The 13,921-nt window shown below is 53.8% G+C and overlaps 1 protein-coding gene across 6 annotated transcripts in view; it reads right to left on the reverse strand.

Annotated features, from left to right (window-relative positions):
• Positions 1-13,921, reverse strand: part of SORCS2 (sortilin related VPS10 domain containing receptor 2) — a 528,424-nt gene that overhangs the window by 98,248 nt on the left and 416,255 nt on the right. For all 6 annotated transcript variants that reach the window (XM_053566734.1, XM_053566733.1, XM_053566738.1 and 3 more), the window contains exon 5: positions 7,642-7,715. In XM_053566734.1, the coding sequence (XP_053422709.1) occupies positions 7,642-7,715 (74 nt within the window). The remainder of the gene's footprint in view (positions 1-7,641; positions 7,716-13,921) is intronic.

Here is a 13,921-nt window from a genome sequence, read left to right on the forward strand (position 1 = left end):
TTAGCCCACTGCTCAGTGGTCTCCCCGCATTGAGCAGCTCCGTGCTACCCCCAGGGACTCGCTCCAGTCCTCCTGGGGGTGAAGGCTCTTGGGAGAGGAGCACACCTCCTCCCAGAGCACTGGACAGTGTGTCCCCTCCCCAGGTTGGCCTGTACATTTCGAGGCAGGTGCCCTCCTGTGCATTCACAGGCCAGGAAGGTTCTGTGACTTGCTGGGGTGACAAAGCCCTGGTGGCCCAGGGCTGAGACATGGTCCCTCAGACCCTGCACACTGCCCTGTTCACAGGCAAGGATTTCTCCCCATGGAGGAGTCCAGTAGGCCTGTGTGCTCGCAGACTCTGCCTCTAAGCAGGTGTACTCCCAGGGTAGAGAAGTGGGGATAGAGGCCGGGGTAGTTCTGCCAACTGGCTGAGCTCCACAGATGTCTCCAAGAGCCAAGTGGCCCGTGGGGACAGAGAGAAAGGAGGCACAGTGGCTGCTTCAGAGGCTCTTGGGTCAGGATGGGGGCTGAGTTCCCTCTCACCGCCTGCCTCCTCTCCCCCTTGGCCTTGGCGCTGTCCTGCTGGGCGGAGCCATTTAGGGGTCCGGAAGCTTGAGTCCTTGGGGGCAGGGCCAATTCCTAAGAATCTCTACTTCACACAGAACATCCCCTGAACCCATGCAAGTGCAAGAGTGACGTTCGGTGGCAAGAACTCAGGTGCAGGAAACATCTGAGGCACTCTAGTTGCCTGGCCTAACTTAGTGCAGAATAAGCCCAGGTGGTTTGGTTCCACCCATTTTGCAGATGAGGAAACCAAAGCTCAGAGGGGTGAAAATACATATCTAAGGGTACACAGCTAATTGACCAAAGACCTACAACCCAGGTCCTACAGTTCCCAAACTAACAATCTTTCATCACACAGGTTGCTTCCTGGCTGTGCAGTGTGGTACACAAAAATAGTGCAGTGAAGGGATAGTGGATGGGGAGGCCTGCATCCTGGGGCCCTGCCCGCTGTCCAGGTCTCAGTGGAGTCCACACTGCCATGCCCGCTTTGTCCTAGGCTCTCCCCTCCGTTCTCACAGGCTACCAACCTGCATGGGGCTGGCTGGAGGTGGAAACCTCTCTTGGACATTCTCCTCTGGCTGTTCCAGTAATTACACTGGAACCCATTCTGCCTTGGATTTTTGTGGCACCTCTCCTGCCAGCACTCAAGAGCCAGTAATGACAAGGCAAAGGCCACCGTTCAGGGTTAATGCGTCTAAAAGCCTCGCTGGCGAGGGTGAGCCACCCACTCCACCCAGTCCCTCTGGGAGCGTAACTGCCCATGAGGGGGCTCCATTGGATGTGCTGGATGCCACCTCCACTAGGCCATGTGCCTGTCCACCTGCTGTGTGCATGATACAAACCTGCAGAGTGCTCACTGTGCATTGGGGGTGAGGGCGCAGAGATGAACAAGGTATAGCCTCTGCCCTCTAGGAGCGCACAGGCTAGTGGGGAGGCTACATGACACCTAACAACCTGTCCACCACCTGCCCCATCTATCCATCCATATGTTCATCTATCCACACAGCCATCCGTCTATCCCTGGACACACCAATCCATGCATTTATGCATGCACACATCCATCCATGCATGTATCCATCCATGACCCTGGAATCCATCTGTCTATCCATGAATCCATCCATTCATCCACGGATGCCTGCATGACTAATCCATTCCTCCGTGCATTCATCTACCCATCCATCATCCATCATCCATCCATGCATCTATCCACCCATCCAGCTATCCATCCATCCATCTACCCATCTGTCCACTAAACCACCCAGCTATCCATCCATCCATCCATCCATCCATCCACCATCCATCCATCCATCATCCATCATCCATCCACGCATTTATCCACCCATCCAGCTATCCATCCATCCATCTACCCATCTGTCCACTTAACCACCCAGCTATCCATCCATCGATCCATCCATCCACACATCTATCCACCCATCCACCCACTCACCTACATGTCCATCTATCCATCCATCCACCAATCCATTCATCCATTTATCCATCCACCCACCTACCCATCTATCTACCCATCCACCTATCCACCCATCCAGCTATCCATCCATCCATCTACCCATCTGTCCACTTAACCACCCAGCTATCCATCATCCATCCATCCATCCATCCATCCATCCATCCATCCACACATCTATCCACCCATCCAGCTATCCATCCATCCACCTACCCATCTGTCCACTTAACCACCCAGCTATCCATCCATCCATCCATCCATCCATCCACACATCTATCCACCCATCCACCCACTCACCTACATGTCCATCTATCCATCCATCCACCAATCCATCCATCCATTTATCCATCCACCCACCTACCCATCTATCTACCCATCCATCCATCCATCCATCCATCCATCCATCCATCCATCTACCCATCTGTCTACTTAACCACCCAGCTATCCATCCATCCACCATCCACCTATGCACCATTCACCCATCCACCCATGTATGCACGTATCCATCCATATGTCCATTTACTGATCACCTACTACTTACTCTAGGACTGAGCTAGATATATAGAGAGCACTTGGCAGTCCCTGCCCTCCCTAGTCTCACAGTCTATAAGAAGGTCCGCAAACATTTGTCCCAGGCCTAAACTCTTTAGAACCCAGGTTGCTGAGAAGCCATGTGGGCTGGTCATGTCAGGGCTCAGGAGGCAGGATCTGTTATTGAACAGCCCCTCACCTCACAGGCAGGGGATAAGGTAGGGACAGGAGGTGGTCCTCTCGCATCCTTGCAGTGTAAGATTGGCTCTTCCTTCATGCGTGGGTGGGAACCAGTTCTTGGGGAGGTTAGAGTCTTATTGACTATGGCATGTGTGCATAGCACATAAAGTACAAGCACACATTATGTGCTTTTGGATGAATGAATGAGGTGTAAAAAGAAGGGCAGGAAGGTGAAAAGAAGAGTCGTTCTGCACGTTGAACTTCAGATTCCTTATTTCCATCATGGGACTGTGGGGTGGAATGGAGACTCCATTTCATAGATAAAAACAGTGAGGCTGCGAAAGCTGAAGGCATTTGTCTTTTATGCCACTGAAACCGGGGGTCTTCCTTCCTCCCTCCCTTCCTTTCTTCCTGGCGTTTGTTCCTGAGCAGGGGGAGGAAGAGAAGTGGGGAGCAGACTTGGGAGATCTAGAGTTTCCATCAGTCTGCCTGAGTGACCAAGTGGTCATTGGACACTCATGTCTGGATGTAGGTGGCATTTAACGCCATCCCCTTGGAAAGGTTCACCTAGGGACAGGTGGGCGTGCTCTTGAGGTACATGAAGTAGTCTTCTGGCTGGGATACTCAGGGTAGCTCTCTAAGCATCCCTCCTACTGTGGCCTGGGCTGTCTCCAGAACTGTGTTCACTCACTTCCTGGAAGACGGATGAAGGGCACTGACCATCCTGCCTCTTTCATCCCTATGTCCTCAAGGCCAAGTGGATATAGGCCACCTGGCAAGTGATGGTGGAGGACTGCCCCATTGTGCTAGGGACCTGAATGGCACTTATGACAACTCCTATCAGCTTTGAGCCCCACAGTTTACAAAGTACCTTCAAAGACATGAGTCCAACTCAGCTAACGTGTGTGTCCAGCCAGGTGGCCCAGAGCATGCGTGACAAACCAGCTGAGTGTCCTACCTTCAGAGTGTACAGTCCGAGGCTGCATGGGGACACTAGGAGGGGCCTGGTTTGAGAGAGGGCCTCCAATCTGGGCTTGGACTGGCCGAGCTCCCTTTCTAGCTCTGTCATCCCTGTGCCATGGGGGTTGTGAGCCGTCACAATACCTCCCTGAGTCCAGGGTCCATGCCTGCAGGATGGTGTGATACACCTGTCTCAGCAGGTTTCTGCAAGGCTCTAAGCCTCTGGTGTCCTGTACACAGGCCTGAGAAGAACAGATGTGTGCTAGGGTCATAGCTCCATGGGTTGGTCTACCAGGGAGGGTAGGGACGAGTCCAGCCTTCATCTGGCATGGGGCCTGGCATCCAGAAGGGGAGTGTATATTTTTGGAATGAAAGGAAACTTGGCTGGGATCACAGCCAGGGTTTCCCAAACCAAGCACAACCTCCCAGATTTTATTGCACCCATGTGTCTATCTGATGCTTTCCTTTCCTTACACTGAAAACTTCCATCTGCTTTAGGCTCTTCCTAACAGGACTACCCAGAAGTCATGGCTCTGATAAGCTGGCCATGTTCCTTACCATATTCTTTCCAGCCAATGTAACTACTAAAGATGACTTACCCAGATCTTCTCAGGACTCTGCCTAAGAGCAAACGGAGCCTGAGGATGAGGAAGTTGCATCTTGGGTCACCAGTTACTGAGTGCCCAGGGCAGATGCCTCCTCGTAGCCCAAGCGCAGGCCTCCGAGATGTCCCAGGCAGAGTGCCTGGCCCCATGGCCCTACCCCCTTGACAGTCTCAACATCTTTCCCCACCTGCTTGGCCCAGAGTCCCCATTTGCTTCACCTCTTACAGGTACTTGGTTCACTGAGGTGGCCCCCTATGAAGCCAGAGGGACAGGGGAGTTCCATAAGAATTCCATAAGAGGATCTGAGCCACGCAGGCACCCGTGGATATACAGTGTGGTGGGAGCCAACTTCCCAAAGTCCATTTAGATTTCAAACCCTGGAGTGCCAGCATCAATCACTCTGGCTTTAGGTAAAGAGCTCTCAACTGCAGGTGGAGTGTTGATTTAGGCTTCTGTGAATAGACCATTGATAAGCTCCCTGGAAGGGAGGTCTCCTGCTTGACACTTCTCTCTTCTGAATAAAGACCGACATTGTTCCCTTTACCAGGAGGCCCTCAGCCAGGCAGATGGAATTTCAGCCTGATAATCCATCATCCCTAAAGTGGGCTACTGACACCTGGCCTGTCCCCCAGCTCACGCCCTCATTCACACTCACTCTTTCATCACTCACTTGTTCATTCACCCACTGATTTACACACTTGCTCATTCATTACCCACTCATCCACCCACCCACTCACTCATGCATCACTCACTCACTCTCCCACCTTTCACCCCATAAAGGTAATACCTCGGTCTCCTGCTCTGACCACTTTCAAGGGCCGTCTCCCCATGTGCCTGCCAGGCTGTGGGTGAGCACAGGTGCACAGGAGGCCTATGCTTCGTGCCTGTCCCAGGGAGCTCGGGAAGACCACATGAGGCTGCATTTATTACCTCCCGGCTGAGCCCAGTTCCCTGTAGGAAATGGCTCCTGAGACAGGAAGGTCTTCCTGTTGGCTGAGATCTCCAAAGGTAGTCTCACGCTGGGAACTGTGCTTGGATAGCAGGCAAGCAGCCCTGGAGGAAGGGCAGAGCTCTAGGATGAGGGATTGATGGGAACCCCAATTATGCAGAGGGCAGCTCTGGTGGGAACAGCTCTGACTGTGGTGGGAAGACCACTCCTTTTCCTGACAGAGGCCCTGGCCCTCCCAAGTGACCCCTGGGGCAGGCACGGGGCTGCTGGGAGAGGGAGGAGGAGGCTTTTCTGTGGGTGAGCATGAGGCCGAGTGGGGAAATGGACACGGGAGCCCCAGGTGAAGGGCAGGCAGCCAGACCACAGGGCAAAGTGGTCCATGGTAAGCCTGCCGGGCACAGTCAGACGAGGATCACTGCACAGGGCTGCTGCTTAGAGGCAGGGTGACTTAGAACAAGTGCTCTGTCCCTCCGAGCCTCTGTTTCCCCCTCTGTAATGTGAGGGGAAGACAATCATGGGCTGCTGTGGGGATTCCGATGCATTTAAACTCTCCACCCACGGCCTGGTGGCTGGTTAGCATTCAAAATGTGGCAGCCGTGGGGTGGCTGCTGTTACAATTTTGTTCTGGGCCATGGAGAGACTAAGGGGAGGGTGAGGGCAAGTGCACGTGTGGGCCCAGTAGGCAGCAAGCAGCAAAGAGCAGCTCAAGCTGCCCCTGCCCACCCTGGTAAGCCCACTGTCAAGAGCGTGCTTGTACAACTTCGCAAATGAGTCCTAGCTTCAGACAGAACACGGGGCTTTGGCAATTCCCACTGTCAGTTCAAGGACAAAGAGCTCTTTGGAAATGCTGTCAAAACAGCACTATTCACTGCTTACAACAGGGGAGCCCCATCACCGCGGCTGTCACCACATTCCAGGAGAGATCCGGGGGGCCCTGGTGGCCAAGCGTCTGGTACGATTATCTCTTACACATAACAACTCTGAGCAATTTGAGAAACTTGGGGGAAGAAATAATTTGATTTGTCTGAGATAATAACATATTTGAATTATGGCCAATTGCCCTTTTAGCATCTGTGGGCCGCTTTCTCTCTCTGCCTGGAGGGGCCTCTGTGAGCCCGGCCAGGGCTGGGCCACTGAACTCCGCCAATTCCTCAGACGGACATGGCTCCCAAATCTCACCTCCTTGCCCTGCTCGCCACCTCTGGTGAGCCCTTGGGGGCCGGAGCATCCCCTCACTAGGAGCTCTGGCTCCTGGCAGCTGACTGCAGTGACAAGGCCAGTGATTGATGGCAGCACTCTGGTTTCTGAGGAAGGAGCTGGACCCTTCGTGGGCACCCCATGAAGACACGGCCATCAGGTTTCCCCATGAGCAAAAGCACATGTGTCAGAGCCACGGTTCCAGAGGAGACACAAAGATTTCCTTCAGCCTGTAGGTGTCACAGGAGCTAGTCCCCGGCTGGGCTTGGCTTGAAGTTGGATGTGAAGTGGGGGAGGGAGGGAGCCCTGTCAGCAGTCTTCCCTGCTGGAGAGACAGGGCTGTGGCTGGTGTGCAAGGCCCGTGCAATAGCTTTTTACACAAATGAGATAAGAAAGGAAAAGAGCAGGGCTGGGTGTGTATGTGTGAATGTGTAAGACAGAGGTCGTGGGGAGAACTCCCAGATAACTGCATACATCTCAGAAAGCAGGTTAGCCAGGACAGTGCACGTGGTGGCCACCGTGGGACGTGAGCAAACGTGGGCTCCGAGCCTGCTGCTGCCTGGGACCTCAGCAAGTGCTGGTCCTCCACCATCCTCAACTACGCCTCCAACAAATACTGCTCAGGGAAAGCAGAGTCTCCTCACTGGTGCACATGAGACAGAGGCCACTCCAAAGGAAGAACTGTCACTGGTGGCTCTGAATGCAGGTTGGCCTTTGCCTGGGGTAGAGACTCCCTGTACCTATACCCTGTCCCGTAGGCTGGGCGGGGAGCACATCTGGGGTGCCCCAGCAGGGTGACAGGCTGGGCAGTGGGAGGAGCCCAGGCATCATCAAGGTGGGGAGGGGGTGAAGAGGTTGTACCAAAGGGCAGAACCACCCCTAGGGGCGGCTTTTCAGGGGCTGGGCCAGGACCTGGGTAGGAGGAGGGAAGTGTGTTGTGCCAGGCTTTTGCATATCAGCACCTCTTTCAACTGAGGAGGACCCAGCTGTGTGCAAAGGTTACAAAGGTGGCCCAAGGGACACTAATCCCTGGAGCAGGAAGAACAGCTCTGGAGGTCCCCTGGATGCAGAGGGTAAAGGGGTTGGGAGAAATGCAGGATGTGGTGGGACCCGCGAGCTGGGGGGTGGCTTGGAAGAGAAAACGGGCTGCTGGCCCGTGGGGGCTGACCATGCCCTTGGGCTCTCGCAGTCCCCGTGGGGAGTGCTCTCACCAGAACACATGGTCTTTGGTCACTCGCTCCTGCAGAAGTGTCCACTTCTTCCCCAGGTCTGATGACATGTATAGCTTTAGGACAGAAGAAAGAGAAACAGAGGTTTGGTCATGCCTTTAGGAACAGTCATTGCCTAGAGAGTGACCTCCCCGCTATGCTAAATTCCCCAGGCGGTGGGCCAGTCTCATCCAACAGAAACATAGGGCCTGTGACCATGCTGTGGGTACAGACCAACCCATAAGAGTCTGAAGATCCGTGGGGAGGAGCCACTCCCACCCCCAGGCCAGCTGGTTCTTCAGGGGTCCTCCCAGAAGAAGCGTCTGAGCCTTGATGTATGGCAGAGGCATTACAATACCTGTGTGTATGGGGGTGTCTAGGAGAAGCGGGAGGGTGTGTACAGAGGGCTGTGGTCAGACAGTACCTGTGCGTATGGCGGTGTCTAGGAGAAAATGGGGGAGGGAGTGGTGTGTACAGAGGGCTGTGGTCAGGAGGGCATCTCAGAGACCCCAGCTGCCATGGGGTAAGGCAGAGAGCCCCGAGGAGGCCAGGACTGCACTCAGCCAGGGACAGCAGCTCCGTGAAGAAAGGACAGGACTCAGGGGCAGGCCTGCCTGGGCAGCTGGGCAGATCCTGAGAGGGTGAGTGGGCCTGATGGTCTATGCCCCAGAATTGGGAGGATGGGACAGGGCCAGGGGTCCTTGGGTTCACACGTAGGGCTCTAGCCTGGGGGTCCCAGGTAGAGACAAGACCTTGATCAAGAGAGTGAGTTTGGGGAATACCACAGGGGGAGACCTAACACTGCCCCCCTCCCCATAATGGCCTGTTGGACAGGGCCTTACCCTCCTCAATGAAACGGTCCATGGGGACCTGAGATGAGGGCGAGTGGTGGGAGGGGCATCTCTGTGACGCCCTCCCCTGTGCCATACCCAGGCCTAATGAGAACCTGGGGATGGAGTGCAGGGAACCCTACTCCAAAATAGGGAAACTGAGCAAACTGCAGAAGCGTGAAGCCCACTCTTTCCTCCCCCCGCCCTCCCCCCTGAAGCAGGCCTAGGTCTAGGAGGGCATCCTATGACCTCCCCCCTCCTTTCTCCTGGAAGACCCTCATGTGGCAGCTGTCCTTTCCCACACCTGGAGGGAGGGACTGCCACTCGGGGAGGCCCAGGGAAACCTGAGCCAAGCGCCTCTCTAAGCCACCCCCTAGTACATTCCCATCAGGTCATACACCCTCGTTCTCCCATCGCACTTCCACGTGACGGTCCCCGCTTCATCAAACCTAATCAGAAAAATACAGGCGTCCTCTTTGGGTCTTCATTTCTGAAGACTCTGGATCATATGCAACTTTTATCACATTAATTTTTTTGCTTTTGTCTTGTTGCTCTGTGTTTTGTTGTGGGGGGGGAGGTCTGCCACGAACCTTGCAGTGGGTGGGGAAAGACCAGAGCAGGTGCAGCTCTGCTTGTGCTGTCCAGAACACTGACTCCATGGCAGCTGCCACCCCGGGGGCCAAGGGCAGGGTGGACTCTAAGTGTCATCTGGTCCAGGAGAGCCAAGCCAGACAAGTCCGAGGGTCCTGAGCAAGGGCCATGCTACTCCCTTCCCTCTCCACGTAGGGGTGGTATCTGCTGCCCATGGCCACTTCTGGAGTGGGCCTCCCTTCCCTGCTGCTCCTTTGTCCTTTCCAATGCCTTTGTAACTAACTTCCTCTGAATGAAATATCAGTGTGGGTTCCTGATTTCCTGATGGATGGCGACTGCTGCCTGGCGTCTGGCTGACATCTGAGGGCTGTGGAGCATCTGCAGCTAGAGGAAGGCAGAGGCCATTTCAGGTGGAGGGAATAACCAAGCATAGCCCCTACGCAGGAGGTGCTGAGAGTGCCCAGCACACAAAGGGTCTGGGTGCAGGGTGCTGGGCCTCAGACAGTATCAGGGCATGTGTCACGAGCAGGCTGGACGCTGGAGGATGGGGCAGAGCTCTGGCCTCCTTTTTCAGGGTGGGAGTCAGGGAAGAGCTGTAAGCAGGTGGCGAAGGCTCCTCTCGCTGGGAAGGACCTCTGTCTGCTGTGGTGTAGGGCCCTGCTGGGTGAGGCAGTCTGGCCTCCCCTCTCTCTACAGAGTGACCAGGCCCGTCTCTCAAATAGCGAGGCCAGGAAACCAGGGGCCCTGGAGCCTGCTGGACCTGGGCTCCCATCCCAGCACCCGGGCCAGCCTTAGTTTCTCTAAGCTGTAAAATGGGGTGACAGTCTTCACTCAGAAAGTCAGGAGGATTCAACTGGGTCCCCTGTGTCAGTAGCCTAGCACCTACCTGCCATGGCAACTCCACAACCCACCTCTTCCTCCTCTGTCTTGGGAACAGGGGACATCTCTGTTGCCACCTTTCCCCTTCCTTTTCATTTCCCTTCTACTCAGAGTTTTCATTTGCATCTCAGTAAGTTTCAGTGACTCTATGACTGATGTCCGGATTCAATTTGGCTTGAATTTGTGTAATTTCATAGGGTACTTTACCAGTTTCCCCTCTTGGAAGGGGGTGTTACTGACACAATAAAGCCTCCATTGCACTCCCAAGAACAGGTGGGTGTGGGCTTTAGTGAATTCTTTGGATCCACAAACGACCCACAAATAAATCCCACTTACATGCATGGAACTCTGTTTTATTACCGAGACAGCACCAGCCAGGGCTCTGCTGGTGCCTTTGGCAGTGGGTGTGGCTGACCCAGCGAGGGGGGAAGGGTGGCTGCAGGGAGGAGGATACGGGGTCTGCCAGGCATGGTCTCTGCCTCCATGTCACAACCACCCCTGTCATTTCCTTCTTTCAGTTTCCTCAGCTATATAACGACGTCCCCAGCTGTAACCTTTTAAAAGGGAGTGATCTTGGGGCCCCAGCAGGCCTGGCTCCTATTAGCGTTCACTGGCCTCCCATGTGTTCCAAAGCTGTTCTAAGTCTATTTCTCCACTTCTCAAAACAAGCGTCTGGATTCCTGCCATGATGCAATACTGCAGGATCCTCCAGGCTCTGTCGGGCAGTGGTCACCCTTGTGTCATTATCACTCCTGAGAAAGTGGCCGTAATAGCAGGATCCATGCTGGGCACAGGCTCATGCCAAGCCCTTCACCTCTCAGCTCGCCCTCTCCATGTCTCTAGGAAGTGGACAGTTGTTAAAATCTATTTTGTAGAAAGAGGGTGGCCGCTAACAGCAGTTGAGTGATTTGCCCAGGGCTGCCCCTGTCCAAACCTGGACTTCAACTATCTGTGATTTGAATGTCTGTTTCTTTATTCCTTCTGTGATCCACATGTCTCTAGAAAGGATCAGTTAAGTGGAACAATTTCCATCATGGGCCCTCAAAAAGAAGGAAGGCTCCAGCTAACCCCTCGACCTCAGCTCCAGCAAACCCAGGTTCTTGGTCAGCAAAATGGGTGCAATCAGCACAATGGTGGCTGCTGGGACGGCAGAACACCCGTGCTGGTCTCAGGGCCCGCACTACTTGTTCTTTGTAGTGGGTTCCTTGTCTATTCCAGTGTGTCCTTGTCATGGACACTAAGTTATGAGGAGCCATTAAGGACATGGATATTGTTATTTGGTGCTGTGGCCACTGCCACCACCACTGCTGTTGATCAAAGGATTGCGGACTCTCAGAAGAGAAGCAGCTCAGGTGTGCCTGTGCAGCCCTGTGCTCTGCATGGCAGGTGTACCCACATCTTCCTGGAAGCCCCCCAGCCCTGCCCAGTGCCAATTACCCCTCACCTTCTGGCCTCACTGGGTCCCCACTGCCATGTCCAATAGGTCACCACGCTTCAGATGACTCAGTTTAAAGTTGCACCCTCCCTTTTTCTTGGATACAGAGTCCTACTCTGTTGCCCCAGCTAGAGTGTAGTGGCATCAAGTTAGCTCAAAGCAACCTCAAATTCCTGGGCTTAGGTGATCCTCCTGCCTCAGCCTCCCCAGTAGCTGGGACTGCAGGTGAGCACTAACATGACTGGTCAATTAAAAAAAAATTATTTTTGTAGAGTTGGGGTCTCGCTATTGTCCAGGCTGCTCTCAAACTCCCGAACTCAAGTGATCCTGATGCCTTGGCCTCCCAAAGTGCTAAAATTACAGGTGTGAGCCACTGTACCTGGCAGTTGCTCAGGTGATCCACCTGCCTCAGCCTCCCAGAGTGTTTCCATCATGGGCCCTCAAAAAGAAGGAAGGCTCCAGCCAACCTCTCGACCTCAGCTCCAGCTGTGCTACCGAGCCTGGCCAGTGTCCCTTTTTCTCAAACAAGCTTGGGAGTCATCTTTGCTAAGCCACCCACTATGTTCCCATGACTGCAAAGACAGGCTGAGAGTCTGTGTCTGGCTTGGTCCGTCTTCCACCCAGCTAAATCATCACCCTCCAAACCTGGCCACTTAGAAGGGACGCCTCTCCTCAGCTCTCTCGCTCACTAGGCTCCTGGGACATGAAACATTTTGCTGCCATTTGAATCCTTTTTGTTGCTCTTTCTGGCCTTAGGGCTCTGCACGCGCTGCTCCTGATGCCCGGGACAGTTCCCCCTCCTGCCCTCCCTGGCTATCTCCCGTCCTGCAGGGCAGCTTCATCCCCCAGCTCTGTGTCTCTGCAGGGGCGAGTCCAAGTCTCCTGGCCTGACAGTCACAGCACTGAGAGACTGTTCTGGACCCCCCCAAACCTCCCTCAGTGTAGCATAAGTCACACACTCCCCGAAAGGAGGCACCCTGATCCCCAGACACAGTATGTATTTCGCCCTGGTGTTTTCTCTGTAAGGAATGTCACGTTAGTCCGCCAGGGCCATCACAGTCAAGTGCCCCAGACTAGGGGACCTTAAATAACAGAAATTTGTTCTGAGGCCAGAAGTCTAAGATGGTTTCTTCCTGCTTGGCTTGTAGGTGGGTGGCCGTCCTCTCTCTGTGTCCTCATGTGGTTGTCTCTCTAGGTTGGTCTGTGCCCTAATCACCTCTTCTTTTGTAAACACCAGTCCGATTAGATTGGGGTCACCCTAATGACCTCACATTTATTTAAAGGCTTTATCTCCAAGTGTGGTCATGTTCGGAGGTTTAAGGGGTTAGAATTTCAATGTAAGAATTTCGAGGGGATTCAGCCCGTAGCAGATGCCAACCTCCCAGCACCTCTGCCTTGTGAGTCTTCCTAGTCCCAGGCTCAGCTAAGCCGCCTGCGTCCTTAGATCCTCTCCCTGGCCCAGGGAGCTGGTGGCCCTCTGAGACATTTGCTTACTTTCTTCCATGTCTTGGGAGTTTTATTTCCTGTGTCTCTGCTAAATCACATACTGCTCACAGCCTGCCTGGCCTGCTCACCTCTGTCACCAGTGCTAGCCCAGGGTTCCACGTTTACTGAATGAATGAATACATCTTAGTTTGGGCTTCATGGGCCATGTGGTCTTGGTGGCAACTGCTCACCTCTCTGCCTTTGGGGTAGTAAAGAAGCCAGAGCCAACAGTTCATTGGTGGGCCTGGCCATGCGCTGACCCAGCTTCATTTACAATAATAGGGGGCAGGCCATTGTTTGCCACCACCTGCTCTAGGGTGTGTAGTAAGAAATGTTCACCTTTAATTTTAAAAAAGCACCCCTTTAGAACCTTTCATGCCCTAGAACATAAGGTTCATGAGGGCAAGGAACCCCTCTGCCTTACTGAGCCTAGGAACAGTGCATAGCGTGGAGGAGACGCTTAATAAGCACCCATGCTCCAGCCTCTGGTCGTACTAATTTTCTGTCTGGGCCTCCATGAGGGCACCTGGCAGCAGGGTAGCCTTTTATGGAGCCAGGCACTGGTCTTTGCTGGTCAAATGCTGCCTCATTTAATATGCACATACACGCACATACCCAGACACTCGCTGACACATCCATAAGATGGGCAATTTTCCCTTTTTACAGCTAGAAAAACTGAAACTCAGAGACGTGAAGTTCGTTACTCAAGGTCACACAGCATTCTTGACAGCAGCAGTTCCACCTTCGTAGACCTGTACTCAAGGTTCTATACCAATGGCTGAGGAGTCACCCCCACTCTGAGAAGGATAACCGGTCACCTCTGCCCTCTCTCTGGGTCATCTGAGTGACTCTTCTACCTCAGTCAATAGGTGAATCAAAACAAGTTGGAGTCATCTGTTTCTGCGAGCCAGGCTATAAAACCTCCACATTAATGGATGGCATTATCATTGTCACCACTCATGTACTTGTGTTTACAATGCCTAACCAGAGCTTTATGAAGCCTTTCCAATTCACTCTCACGGGAGGTGATTTTATTATCCACCATCAATTGCTGCAGAAATAG

The sequence above is a fragment of the Nycticebus coucang genome, chromosome 17, assembly GCF_027406575.1.
Source record: "Nycticebus coucang isolate mNycCou1 chromosome 17, mNycCou1.pri, whole genome shotgun sequence".
Lineage (NCBI taxonomy): Eukaryota > Metazoa > Chordata > Mammalia > Primates > Lorisidae > Nycticebus > Nycticebus coucang.